Source organism: Glycine max, chromosome 11 (genome assembly GCF_000004515.6).
Source record: "Glycine max cultivar Williams 82 chromosome 11, Glycine_max_v4.0, whole genome shotgun sequence".
Classification (NCBI taxonomy): domain Eukaryota; kingdom Viridiplantae; phylum Streptophyta; class Magnoliopsida; order Fabales; family Fabaceae; genus Glycine; species Glycine max.
The window spans coordinates 11397224-11411937 of NC_038247.2; the positions used below are offsets into that span (position 1 = coordinate 11397224).

The following is a 14714-nucleotide window of genomic DNA, read 5'->3' on the forward strand; positions in this document are numbered from 1 at the left end:
AGGGTCCGGCCGGCTTATCATGACACAAATTCATAAAGATGGCATCCTGTTTTCTGATTAAACCTTGCAAAAGAGATGGGATTATAACTTGTGATTAATCATTACAAAAAAAAAACAAAATCAGAGTCAACACCTACATGACTACATCCTAGGAAAGCCCGCGTTACATTATGTGTATATTTGTAACCCCAAATAACCAATAGCTAAACTAAGATCAACTTCTTTTTTTACAAAATTAGTCTAAATTTTACTTCCCTAATCTCTACCCGTTTTCCTACTCTAAGAAAGGAAAAGAAAAAGGCAAATGGTAATCACTGTCTTTAAGACATTGGTTAAAAAACTAAAAGGAGAAATTTTATTGAAATGCATAAAATTATGTTGTCCATAACTTTTTTTTTATGCTCTTATATGTTTTTCACATTAAATACTTTCTCCTTTTAGTTCCTTAATCATTACTCTAACAACATTGATTAGCAAGACCTAAAGAAAAATTGGAAAGTAAATATCCTGTTACAGATGCAGTCCAATATTGTTGGTCGAAAAATGTCACACCAGCATAGCCACGGGAAAACGAGCTTGAATATTGTTGACCCATAGCCACTAAATTGAATCCCACAAATTCTTGCCGTGTTCCTTCTACTTGCGTATATACTCTTTGCACGTATTTGCCAATAGACCAAGACAGACAAAAATTGATATCAATTTTCTTCCTCTGTTAAGGAGACAAAGGAAAAAGGTTTGAACTTGTAGCCATCACCGCTGTAGAATTTATTCTGAAATTCTACCCAGTGAAGACGCAAGGCGTGAAGAAAAGCACTGAGAGTCTCCATCATTAATAGTATGAAGGCAGTTGCAAAGGCAAAAACAGCAAGCCCCACTAACCGAATGACAAGATTGTCATACCTGTTGTCATTGTAATCAGCAATGACATTAACAATTAAATATAGAAAAATGATACTAAAAAAGATAAATGCTAAAATGGAATGCAAATATAATACATGGATAATTCTAAAGCCTAATAATATCCAATAAAAGAATGCAGACATGACAGCGTTTTTTCAAACAGATGAGTTAAGTTTCACTATAATTTCTTCAATTTAACTCAAAAAACACAAAATATTTATATTTACAATATGAGAAGACTAGTTGCATAGTTTTATCTTCACAACTCCTAATCAGGGGCTCGTCAGAAGTCACACTAATCTAAACTAGCAAGTGGCTGGTGCAAAATACATTAATGGCTACACTAGTAGTATATTGATTAAGATACTTTTGTCCGCTATAAATTTTAATGAAAATAGCACCTATAGAATAAGCCATAAATACATTTATCTGTTCAAAAACTACTCTGCACCGTAAAAATATCTTACTGACTTACTCCTATTAAAAAGTTTCTAACTGTCAGCAACAATGATACACATTCCATACAAAGATCTCAAACTAGGAATAGTAATATCTATAAAGGTTACTTTCAGGGTAACAAGAAAATATTTCAAAATTAAGGTATGCTATTGCCACCCAAGACCAAACATAAAACGGTACTTTGAAATAACAATGTTAAGCAATTTGATAAATATAAAAGGTGGCATTTATTGTCAGCACCCTTCCTCTTCATGTTCGCACTTCACACAATAAAAATATAACAACATTTTCCCGATGCTGTACTTAGATTCCTCTCTGCCCAAAGATCAGGTGAAGTTTTGTTGGCTATTAAAACCTTCCTTTATTTGGCATTTCATGATAACCATTCAGACAAGTTTAATTATAAATTATAGTTTTGTTGTCTATGACAGAATGCACATTGGATGGGGAGGGGGATCCAAAAAAAATAAAGGAAATAGAAAATCTCAATAAAGAGCTCAAAAAATAGTACATTGTATTAATGAAAGTTTATGAATCAAACTCACCCCCAAGCAAGTAGCAGGACTTTCTCATAAAAAACGGTAGAAAGTTCTGAGTGAGCTAAGCTGCATAGTGGTAAAAAAATATCAACCAAGGATAAAAAAAATTGATAAAATAAGGACCCAATGTAATTAATGAGACAATCATAGCTGACCAAACCTTAATGCCCAAAGTCGTAGATATGAGGCTGTATTTGAAACTGAACCTAGAACAAACTCAATGGAGTGAATCATTTGGTGAACAAAGACCTCACTGAAATTGAATTCCTCGTGATATTGCCTAGCAGAATCTGGTTCCAACTCAAGATCAACCTCAGAGGTATTAAGCACACCATAAGTGCGTCCTTGAAATCTCTATATTATCATCAAAGATATAAGATTAATAATCTTCACAAACTCCCAGCATTGCTTCTTTAATAACTAGCTGCCATCAAAAGTATAGGACAAGGGCAACTATATAGCTAAAACAATGTCTGTATAGCCAATAGAAGTTGTAAGTGATTTGAAACTAGCATATTTTAGTCTAAAGAAAAATGATCTTATAATGGACCTCAAAAGAGAATTTAAATTTGACAATCTTAAGCAAAATCCTGCCGAAAGGGGAAAATTGAACCAACAAGGATATATATGTAATGTAGGCATATTAACGTGTAAACAAGAATTTTAGTGAACAAAGTTCTCAATTTTCAAGCAATAAAATCACACATGGGAGGCAAAAGTGGCACCTCATTATAAAGTTTCTTTAGTATAAATGGTTTTGGAAAGAGCATCCATGGAACTGCAATTACAGCCAAAAGCAATAACACAACCTGCATATCATGAACAGTAATTCAGAATAATGTAAAATATGAAATGGAACAAGAATTATTAAGCAATAAAGAAGCAAAGAAGTGAATCATACTTGAAGTGGTCTTTGGCCCCAGAACAATTGATTCTCACCAAGATTGTCAAAAGGGCTTAAAAACATGTAAATCATTACATGATAAAGGTCTGCCTGAGAGCCAGTACACCACTTGACAACAATGAGAAGGGAAAGATACCCAAATAGACAGTTAAGGAAAATAATCTGTGGCACAAACTGGTACCTAAAAGCATTATGAAGATTAAGTTATAACGTTCTACTCAAAGGAAAGCAAAACAAAAACTGCTGGGAGAATTTGGAAGAAAAGTGAGCACCTTATATCCAGAGAGTTGCCAAAGAAACGAGCATTGAAATAACTTAAAAGAATTCCCAAGTTCATGTGGACCACACCCAGCAGAATGGACATCTTCATCTTGAGAGAGTTTAGAAAAGGCAACTCTGAACGACTTCCCCGCCAACTGGGATCCACACCAAATGGATATGGTTCTCTGTATTTTACTAAGCCAATAGTATGCGCATCCCTGGGGTGGAGAATGATAAAATAATCACACACCAAGTTAAAACCTGGCTAAAAAACAACTTTCCAATTTATGCAAGCTCTGACAATATAACACCAAAAATTAGCACAATTTTGAAGGAGGAAAGGAGCAAAAACGGAAGGCATAACTGAAGTGTGCAAACTGTGGAAGAGATGCAAATCAAATTATTTCTGATGATGTAGATTTGAAGGTAATATTTTAAGTGAAATGTGAATCAATTTAAGAACTTCAGTTTTCCAAGGTAACAGTCATAATATACAGACAATCAGACATTAAGGCAACTCTCTTAGAACTGTGACCAAACACATCTGATGGTGTCAAACCAAAAGATTCTTCTGAGGATGGAATTGGTGATATGACTGCTGCATAGCAGAATGATTTGAATCAACATTTGTATTTTAGCAAAAATAGAATTCGGTAATCAAGGAGTCATTACCAGGAGTTGAATGGTTGATCCTATGTTTCAATTAAAAAACAGATAAAATAGAAAGGGCAACCTAAAACACCAACAACTAATGCCTTGTGTATCTACATAATGGTACAAAAAAAAAAAAAAAGAAATAAAACTGGCACAAGAGAGAGAGAGAGAAATAAAAGACACCTGCATGAACTATCTTGGCATTTATAAGCAGATGCACCGAATATGTGATAAGGAACAGAGAAGAATTCATTGTAGATTAACCCACAATAAATTGAAAATAGTGACATCAAAAGTAGCACATAACGCCCACCAAAGAGCATCTCCATAAAGCTTCCAAGTCGCTGACAGAAATCAAATATAGTTGTTAGGTACTTAATTCCAATGCCAGGAACAGAACAAAAATAAAGGATACTGTGCAACTCATTTGCACTTATATGCAGTACAATAGATTTATTACCATAATACATTTCAAGATATTTAAGGACATAAAATCATAATAATTATAAAAAAATGTCACTTAATCATTGTGGTGTTTATCAACTAAATCATAGAAAACACAGGATACTCAACTCTGAACATTAATACAATGATCCTACTACAATCAAATGGAAAAGAATTTTGATCAAATTTGATATATCATAAATAAGTTTTTTCGCAAAGATTAACAAACCATAATGATGACACCCATTATGATATTTTGGTATAATACTCCCATTGCTACTTTATTTATGTCAAAGTTAGAAAAGCATTACCTGAGTGCTGAGCTTGCTTTGACGTGCTATAAGAACCAATGCTCCCAGCAACAGGCAAATTCCATGACCCCAGTCGCCAAACATAACCGCAAAAAGAAATGGGAATATAATAGTTGTATAAACTGCAGGATTTGCTTCTTGATATCTTGCAACACTGCCAAGTACAAGGGCTCATTAGGACTAGGAGTCTTTTCAGTTTTTATAGCAAAATTGCAAAATAATGGTTCCATCCTAAACTGGCATTATTCAACTCTATGTACATTAAAAAGACATCTATTGATCTATTGACATGGACATAGCACATCACCATGCACTTCTAACTTCAAAGAAAATAATTTATTTCAATACATTAACATACTCGTGTTGTCGCTAATAAATATATTGTATATAGGCTCACCCATATGCATCAACAATTTCCTGATATGGACTTGTGAAACTATTGGTCCTAAAATATGTAGGTGGTGATTCCAGTGCATCCATTGAATGAAAGATTATGCCAACTTGAGAACTGCTGTCAAAAGTTGCACGTTCCAGTGCCTCCTGAATCTGGAAAATCAAAAGATGCAATCTCTTTAATGGACAATAGAAATCATCAAAGATGTTTTGAACTCCTCAAAAATTAAAGGGAAAAAAAGGGGGGGAAATTAGTGAGGATCCAACAAATGTGAGGGGGAAAGATACCTGTGTTTTTGCAAATATAGGGCACCAGCCCTCTCCAACAAGGCATTTTTTGGTGACATCAAAATTTAACATGTTCAGTGTATCGTACACAGCCTTCTCTCTTCTTACCTAGGACAAGATGATAAGAACGAGAGCTATTGGTTCATAATAAAATATTCATCACTTGCAAACACTGATCAAGTATTAGGAATGCCTTGCAGTTACATCACAAGGAACAAGAATATATTCAGAAGCTAATTCTTACCATGTCCATCCATTTTGTTAAATGGCCTCCTACAGAAGCTAGAGCCTTATTCCGAAGCCTAATCCCAGCATCCAAAGTTGCCTCTAAGTCAGCAAGACGGGATGAAACCTGTAATCATAAACTATATTCTCTATTAGAAATCATACAATCTCTATTAGAATATCTAGAAAAATAATCTATGATATCACTATTGTATCTTAGAATTGTTTAGAATATCTCTAGAAATGGTTTTCATATTTCATTATATGTCATGATTTGTTTCCTTAATCGATTAAGTTTAGGAGTCCAGCATTCATATTAAATTATCAATAGGGGCTACTGCTTTGTATTTTTGTATCGCATCAAATCAAATTCAGATTATTCAATCTCCATTTTCTCTTTTACTTTTCCCCCTACCTAAACCTTATAATCTGAACATGATACTGGAGCAGTTTCAGTGGCCTGCCATTATTCAGCTGCTGTATTTTCTTAAATATGGAGCTCCACTTTATTTTCAGGATTATTTTCTTTTTCCAATTAGTCATCTCTCTTGCCATGTTCTACTTCTGGCACCCTCTCTCTATCTCTTTGCGTACTTGACTATTTGTAGACCAATAACAACACTTCCCCAGGCCTAGGAATAAACATCTATAGCATAGACAAATAAGGGTGACCCAAAAATAGTTCTTGGATAGGCTTTGATACAATCTTAGACTTTGGAATTAGGACTTAACCCCACAAGACCAGCTTATTAGGTGAGGAATGTCCAAACCTTATAAGGACCACATTAGTCATATATCTCTAGTTGATGTGAGATCTCAACAATACAAATATATTGAAGTTCAGACAATTCCCCCCCCTACAGAAATTGTAGCAGCAAAAAAACCCAGAGAAACTAGAGTACTTGTGACCCCTATGTCATGGTAGAAGAGAATGCATAATAGAGGAGGAAAAAATATCTTCTAAATCAGAGCATGCATACCTCTGAAGTTATTTGCCTCTGTTTATTTGTATCTTCAGGAACAGGGTAACAATTTGCACCAAATGCATCACAAATTTTCAGGATCTTTGTTCTTGCTTGCTCCCCAGAGAAAAACACAACAAACACAATTTTCTCAACCTGAAAAGATCAGGAATCTGTCATCAGGAGACCAGAGAATAAATTATTAGGAAAATATACAAATTGGGCATGGGATTGGTTAAAGTAATAACAAATTAAATACAGATTAACAACGCTACAGCCAAATTATCAGCATTCTTTAAATTGATAAGAAGGAAGAAAACCATCTCAGTTGAAATAGGATCCATGATTTGTTCATCAGCAGGTGCATGATTGAAAAGCATGTTGCCTCTTGTAGCACGAAACAACATCCTTTCAAACCTAAGAACTTTGGATTTACAAATCATCCCACTGATAAATCTTAAACCAGATTGATTTGATGGTGCAGGCCTCATTTCCTGTAAAACAAACCATTTATAACAGTTAACTTACATGACAAGATAAAATTGAAAAAAAAAAACTAGTATCAGAATTTACAGTTTTTATAGTAGAAAAATATCAAAGTAATAAGAGATGTTACAAGGAACCTGTTCAAACAAAAATGGTGTCTCAATATAATCTCCATTTGAGAAAACATTCTCCTCCAGTTCTGTCTCTTCTGAACAAGCATTGCCACGACTTGAAACAAGAAAACGACATGCCTGAAACATGCCCTCAATATTATATCTCATACGTACATGAGAGAAAGTATGTAGGTAGTATTTTTTATCAAAAAGAACAGAAATACATTTATAACTAAAAATAAAATGTCATTGATATTTGACAGAATGCATTAAAACCAGAAGTATAGTAGAAAAGCGAATCAACAAAAAAAAATCTCCAACAACTAATGCTGAGTTACAATCAGAAACACCCATATTGGCTAATTGAATTCAAACAGGAAAAACTAGCATAAACAAAAATAACAAGGAGCATATCAAAACTTCCAGTACTTTAAAAGAGAATATGCTCACCACAAATATCTAAGGAAAATACCTTTTGTAATACAATCTTGAACTCCAGGAGTTCATTATATGATTGCTGAAGTTTCTCACTGTTAGAGTTCATTTCAATTAGCTCATGTTCATGCTCAGCAAGTTGTATCTGTTTTAAGAGAAAGCAACAGAACTTACAATGTCAGATTCAATAGTGATAACCACCCACATAAATTGGTAAAACAGCAGAAGTGCAGACAACCAACTTAAGTTCCATCATCATGTTAATGCTGGGAGCCAGGCAACATATATATATTGAAAACAACCTAGGACAATGATCACATCTAATGGGGAAAAAACAGTGAAATAGAGAAGGACCTCTAAATCCTCCAGATAAATATCTGATTGCAAGACCGAAGGAGAAGACATTAGACCAGCTTTATTGATTTGATCCTTGAAGAATCGTAGCTTTCTTGACATTTCTGCACATCGTTTTACCTGTCAAGCAAAATGCAGTTCATGTTGGTAAATTGAAAATATAGAGAGAGGATATTATCACAATTAGGACTTCTGAAGATAGATAACAATATATCCAGTGCAAGCAAACTATGAAAAGCTAATCTGTCTATTAGAATATCAAAACATCTCATAATACTACCTCCGTTCTTATATATGAGAAACAAATGAGAATATTTTTTTGTTCCTAAATATAAGAAACATATGATCACTTTTAAGTGCATTAATTGTTAATTTCCTTCTATACCTTATTTATTATAAAGACTATTAATGAGATAAGTCATACTCATTGGTGGAAAAAGCTACCCCATGAAAAATGAGTAGTGTCATTAAATACAACTATCACTTAAACCAATTAATTCCATGCGTATTTTTGAAATAAAATTTAAAGTTATGATATCATTAATTAAAAATAACTAACTTAACCATTTTTATTGGTCTTGACAAATTAGTTTTTTGTTTCTTATAAATAGGAACAGAGGTAGCATCACTTTAAATATCTTCGAATATTTTAAAATATCTTTGATGATCTCTTAGGAGTGTTCCCATTTTCATGATTTGTTTCCTTACTTAATAAGGATTATGAATCAAATATATAAACAAAGGTTAATGCCTCGTCTTTCGAGTCACATATCATATCATCTCAATATACATTAGAGAACACATTGCGTAGTCTCTTTTATCTCTCTTTTCCATTTCTTCTACCTTAATTCCAATAATTTCAACAACGATAGTATTTTATAAACCAAATTCAGTTTAGTTCTAGAAAAAGAGAGGAAAAAATAACTCTTCCCTGAAGTCTGAACCAATTTCTTCCTTATTTAAATATCAAATACGGAGAATTTGGAAAACAATAATCTGATTCACATGAAATAAACTATATAATTAACAGAAGACTTTTTCATTTTTCTTTTCTAACTAGTAAATTGAGAACAGTGTCATAACATCTGGCCCCATAGAAAAACCTCAAATCCAAACTGCAAACTAAGTCCTGACATCAAAATTTTTTACTAATGAGTTACCATTCCAAAAGGTGACCAAATTAAGGATATTCAAGATGCAACAGGATTTCTAATAATTAGCACAGTGTAGATTACCTGGTTAACAAATGTTCTCTGGAAGGGGCTTTTTTCAGCATTTAACTACAGATGAGAAAATAGAGTTCATAAGAAATGCAGTGATTAATATCACAGAAGAATTTTACAACATCAACATCTAAACAAAAAATTTCCGAAGGATATGACAGCATAGAAAAAGGTTCAAACAAACTTTAAATAGATCCATACACACACACACACACCTGCAAGTTGACACTAAAAATATCATTTATAACAGGATACAGCATTATATATGATATTGCAAAGAAGATATATTTTTCAAAATTTAAATAACACCACCACTTTCAGTCTGTCCTTGCAAAATGTATGAGAAAATAGACCAGAATTGAACATTAACATTAAAGTTTTCGCATATCCGGGGATATTCAGACCCACCAGGACTCTAGAACCAAAAAGCGCTACAATTCTCTAGATGTACAGAAATTGTCCCATGTTATGTGTATGGTTCTCCACCAAATTTTAGAGAATCAATTTTTACTATATGATCACACATAAAGAAATAACTTCTAAAGAGAGTCATCTTATATGAAAAAGATGCTAATGAAAGGGGAAAAAACTATAGGAATAATGAATAATAATTTTAAAACAATATGGTTCTCTAACATAAGGGCAAGCCTTGGTGCAATGGTAAGGTTGTTGCCTTGTGACTTGAAGGTCACAGGGTCAGATTCCTCTCAGCTAGTGTGGTTAGTACTGCATACAACTACCCTCTCCAAACCCTATTAAGTGAGAGCCTCCTGCGCTAGATCACCCTTTTATAGTTCTCAAACACAACTATGTGCATGGTGAACCATTCATTAGTGACATCATTTTGTCCTTGATTGCCAGTAAAATTCACCATTATCAATAGTAGCGGGGCATACACATAGTCCCACAATATAAAAAGTAAAAAGGAAACCACATGATCAGGTTTCTAAAATTAGCCTTCTGAACCTAAATTTAATGCAAGACAAGTGAATAGAGAGCGGCAATCTTATTTGGAAGTAGAAACTGGAACTGAAGCCATCATCTCCACACAAATGCATGAAGTGTTGGAAAAAATTTAAGTCCCAAGCCGATTGAAAATGAAAAAGGTAAACAGGACGATTCTTAATTTTAACAACAAAGTATATTAGTCTAGTTGTGTAGATTTGACTACTGAGTAAGGATAAAATGAGTAGTCATAATTTTTGTTGAGAAAATTAATTATTGATATTCTAACGCATCCATGACTTATTATGCATGAGGACGTAATATTGACAGTTGAACATTAATAACTGAGATCAGTCAGTTTACCCTCAACTCCAAATTGTCTACATTTAAACACAAGTATATTACAAAATTTACGCTTCAATGTTGGATCATATTTTGTATTAACTCTTCACGTGAAGTATCCAGCATCCAAATCCAAATCAACGACGCATCAAACAACAATAGAAATATGAGTTCGAACTTCGAACAAATCCTAAACTCGACGACACGAGAGTTCAAACAATGCCGCAAACGCAAAACCTTCACGCACTCGATTCGAACAAACGCCACAAACACCAAAACTAACGTCGACAAACACATTTCCGCAAACAAAACGCAATTCGAAGAAAGGAACGAAGGTTGGGATCTGAGAGAGAGAGAGAGAAGTTACGTCGCGGAATTGAAGGAGGCCGAGTTCGCCTAAATAGGTGATGGCGCGGTGCGCAGACTCGGCGGGGATGATGAGCTGGACGAAGGTCATCGCCTCGGAGCGCATCAGATCCATTGGCGGCAAGTTTTCTATGAACCGAACCATTTTCCTGGGAACGGATCTTCGGCTCCAGATCTCAGAAAAACCGTTTTGTTTTGTTTTCCTCTGCGCGTGTGGGGCTTTGTTTGTTTGTTTGAATTTGAAGGGTGTGTTTGGGGTTGTTAAACTAGATCACTCTGCTTCAGTTTCCCTTTCGCAACTGCCATTGCATTAGAAATTGGAAAATTCCCATTATTATTCCCTCGGAATCTCATTTCCTGAAATAAAACACATCGCTGTTATTGACCCATTGCTAGTGCAAGTGCTTTCTATACTTGAATATCTTTCTATCCTCATCACATGTGTTTTAGTATGTGTGGGATAAATTAAAATTTTAAGATAAATTATATTTAGGTTTAATTACTTACTTTTATCACTTTATCTTTGTATCTTTTAGTCCTTATAATTTTAAGGTAATTTTTTTAATTTCTATAATTTATCTTTTAAATTTCTTTTTCAGTCTTTTAGAGTGATTTTTCTAGTTTTTATAATTTAAGGAGTGAAAGTGATATTTTTAGTTCATATGCTTTATATTTTAATTTTCTTTTAGTCTATATAATCAAAATATAAGTAATATTATTAATTATAATTAACTACAAAAATGTTAACAAGTAATTTATAACTAATTTATTGTAAGATAATTTATAATAAAAAATAATTGATAATTTATAACTAATTTATAAGTAATTATTTTTATGTTTTTTTAATAAAGACTAAAAGGTAATTAAAATATAAATTATAAAAATTAAAAATATCACTTTTAAATTATAGGAACTAAAAAAAGAATTAAAATATAAATTATAGAGAAAATCACATTCAAACTCAAACTGTAGATACTAAAATGTATAAATTGTAAAACTATAAAGAAGTTTAATCTTATATTTATAAAATAATAAACACAACTATACCAACAAAAACATATACTAATAAGATGTGTAATATAATAATAAAAATGATAATTTGATTAAAATGTATTAATATTGTAATTTTTTTAACTAGCATTTAATAATAATTTGTATATATAGTTTATTTTTGTAATAATAATTTTAAAAGTCATATTTAAATTGATTTCTAATTGGTTAACTGAGAAAAAATATTTACGCTAACAATATATAAAAATTAAACTTAAAAAATGAAAAGCAAAAATTATTGTTAGATGCATAACATTATTTTATGTGTTTATGAAAAAAAAAACAATATCTTTTAATGGAGAAAATTAAGTAAAGATAAAAATTAACTGCGTTCTTAACACGAAAAAATAACTCTTGTTTTTTTTTTACTCGCAAAATTTTGAAATGCTATAAATATTTTTTTTGTGTGTTGCTTGCATTACATATGCTCCATTTTTTGGAGTACTGATTACTAGTAATTACTAATGTACGTGTTTATGGAAATGGAAAATTGAAGAGCTTTATGTTGGTCAAAATCAATAAATATGCTTATGAATTATGTTTGTCAACATCAATTACAAATAACATACTACTTTGAGTTTGACTTTAATTCAAATTTTATTTTTTCCATATTAAATACAATGCAAATAACTAATATTAGTGTGATAAAAAAACATAATAATTTATTTACATGGAGTAATAAATAATTTATCATGGTAAATATTACTTTTTTTTGTAAAGATGTCAGACTATGTAAAAAAGGTGAAAATAAAAATTTTCATGATTTGCAATTCGCAATATGTAGACGCTGCCCTAAAGCTTGCCACAGAAAATGCTTACCCAGGTAGGTTTTTCCTTTTCATTTCTTTTCTTTTTAATTAATTATTACTCTTAGTTTTCAAGTTACGTTACACAATATCATATTATAAAATCCAATTTTTACGATATAAAAAGAGAATAATAATTTGTTGATTGATACTCTGTTATTCTCTTGTTGAGTGGTAAATAAGTTACTTTCTCGTGAAGTTATTATAAAATATAAATCATTTCGCAATTTAACCAGTATATTTTATTCATATTTATTTTTATCATATTTTTTATTTTATTATTGAACTTTCTTGTAAATTAAATAAATTTTGAAAAAAAAACATTGAACATATTAAAATTTAGTATATTTAAATTTGTTTAAAATAATATTTAAGATTTTATATATTAATAATATATTTTAAGAAAATGTTTTATCTGCCATAATACTATCAAATTATATGTAATTCTACATAATAATGTGCTTTACGCAGTAAGTGTATGTTTATACTCCCTTCATCTCTATGTATAAAACTTTTTTTAAAATTTTTATTTGTTTCTCTCCGGATTATGCTATCATTAACAAAATAAATTGCTAAAAAAATATAAACACATAAAAATGCTTAAATAATTGAGTCTGCCTCTTTCCGGATGAATTGCACTTCCAATTCTTCTTCCGTTTGTCCTTCTTTCTCTCTTTATTCTATATCATATTATCACTCTTGTCTGATGCAATAATATTTGTAATCTGGTAAATTGATATGAGACACTATGTTTATGCATAAAATACTTTTTTTTTTTTGGAATCTGTCAACATTTACTAACTTATTTTACAAAGTAAATTGCTGATAATAATTCATAGTTCTCAAGAAAAAAAGTTTTATAAAAATGGAACAATAAAAAAAAAATAGTTATCACCTGATTATCATCATTGTTTTCTGTCACTGTGGCAACTTCAACCTCACTCTTGCTCTTTCATGTTAGTTTCAAAACCTTCTATAAATTTAACACCCCAAAATTAATAAAATATTAAGAAATTATTACAAAAAATAATTTAGAAAATTTAGGAGAAAGAGGTTAAAATAAGAAAAACTAACTTGATGGTCCGGAGAGGATAGGAAATAGCAAGTAGCCACCCTTCAACTTGCCATGTAACCATTAACCAATGACTCTGAAACTCAAAATGTAAGAAAAAATATAAAAAAAATTCACTAAACATTATTAAAATGATACGTGCAATAATATGGAATCACATATAATTGTTAAAAGCGCATGTGTCTTTCACCAATTTGAAAATGCTTTCCTTCAATGAGTTAAATTCTGCTTAAAGGTGTTGTAGATTGAGAAAGATATATAACAATATAGAGATGAAATGTGCACTGTGCACTGAGAGATAATTGAGAGAGAAAGAAACAGTAATAAAGAATTGGTGATGAGAGATTCATTTGTGTGGTTAATAAAACAGATAGGTCACAGGAGAGGAGATTACCAAATCAGAATTGTGGACAATTGCTTTCGTGGGCAGGCCGAAGGACTTAGAAAAAAAAAAGAGAATTAATTATTACCTTTGTAATTTTGTCAGTGAAAGGGAAAAGATTTCCCAAAAAATAGTAGAAATTTTTAGATTTGTATAGTTATTTTTTATTTATTAAGGGCATAATACTCTTGTAAAAAAAAGAGATAAAAAAGTGATGTACCAACATGAGTATATATTTTATCAATTGTTATATATTATAAATTTTTAAATCAGCATAGTTATGTATATATTGAGAATAATTTTGACACATAAATTTAAATTATATTATTAATTAAATATTAAATATTTATTATTCAAATATTTTTTAAAGATAAGGATTTGAATAATAATTATAATTTTAGAAACTTTTATATTTTTTTATATATTAAGAAAAGTACTTTTTATATAATTTAGTTAAAATTTATATTTTCTTATAATTTATAAAAATAAATCAATTTTTTTACTAAAATATATATTTTGTTCTCATAAATATAAAATGTTCAGAATTTATCTCTATAATACTCTCTTAGTTCTCGTAAAATTAAGGTATGTCATTTTTAGGTATTATTTTTTTACGTCGCTTATCTGCATAATTGATATAAAAAATATTTTATTTACATTAATTATATACATAATTGATGAAAAAATCATCACAATATATGTTTGTGATAAAAATGACACATTTTAATTTTATGAAAATAAAAAAATACTTCAAACATTTTCTTATGACCATGAAAATCATATTTTAACCTTTAATT

General features: G+C 30.9%; 1 protein-coding gene across 1 annotated transcript; it reads right to left on the reverse strand.

Annotated features, from left to right (window-relative positions):
* Positions 1–33: 33 nt before the first annotated feature.
* LOC100786845 (V-type proton ATPase subunit a1) lies at positions 34–11027 on the reverse strand. The gene is made up of 18 exons (XM_003537987.5): positions 10609–11027; positions 8967–9011; positions 7732–7851; positions 7415–7522; positions 6967–7080; positions 6664–6837; positions 6362–6499; positions 5401–5508; positions 5157–5264; positions 4873–5021; positions 4476–4629; positions 3904–4064; positions 3078–3284; positions 2803–2986; positions 2627–2710; positions 2062–2255; positions 1908–1967; positions 34–903 (listed from the first exon to the last, which is right to left on the reverse strand). The coding sequence occupies exons 1-18, from the start codon at positions 10750–10752 to the stop codon at positions 699–701; spliced, it is 2457 nt and encodes an 818-aa protein (XP_003538035.1). The 5' UTR covers positions 10753–11027; the 3' UTR covers positions 34–698.
* Between the last annotated feature and the right edge of the window lie 3687 nt (positions 11028–14714).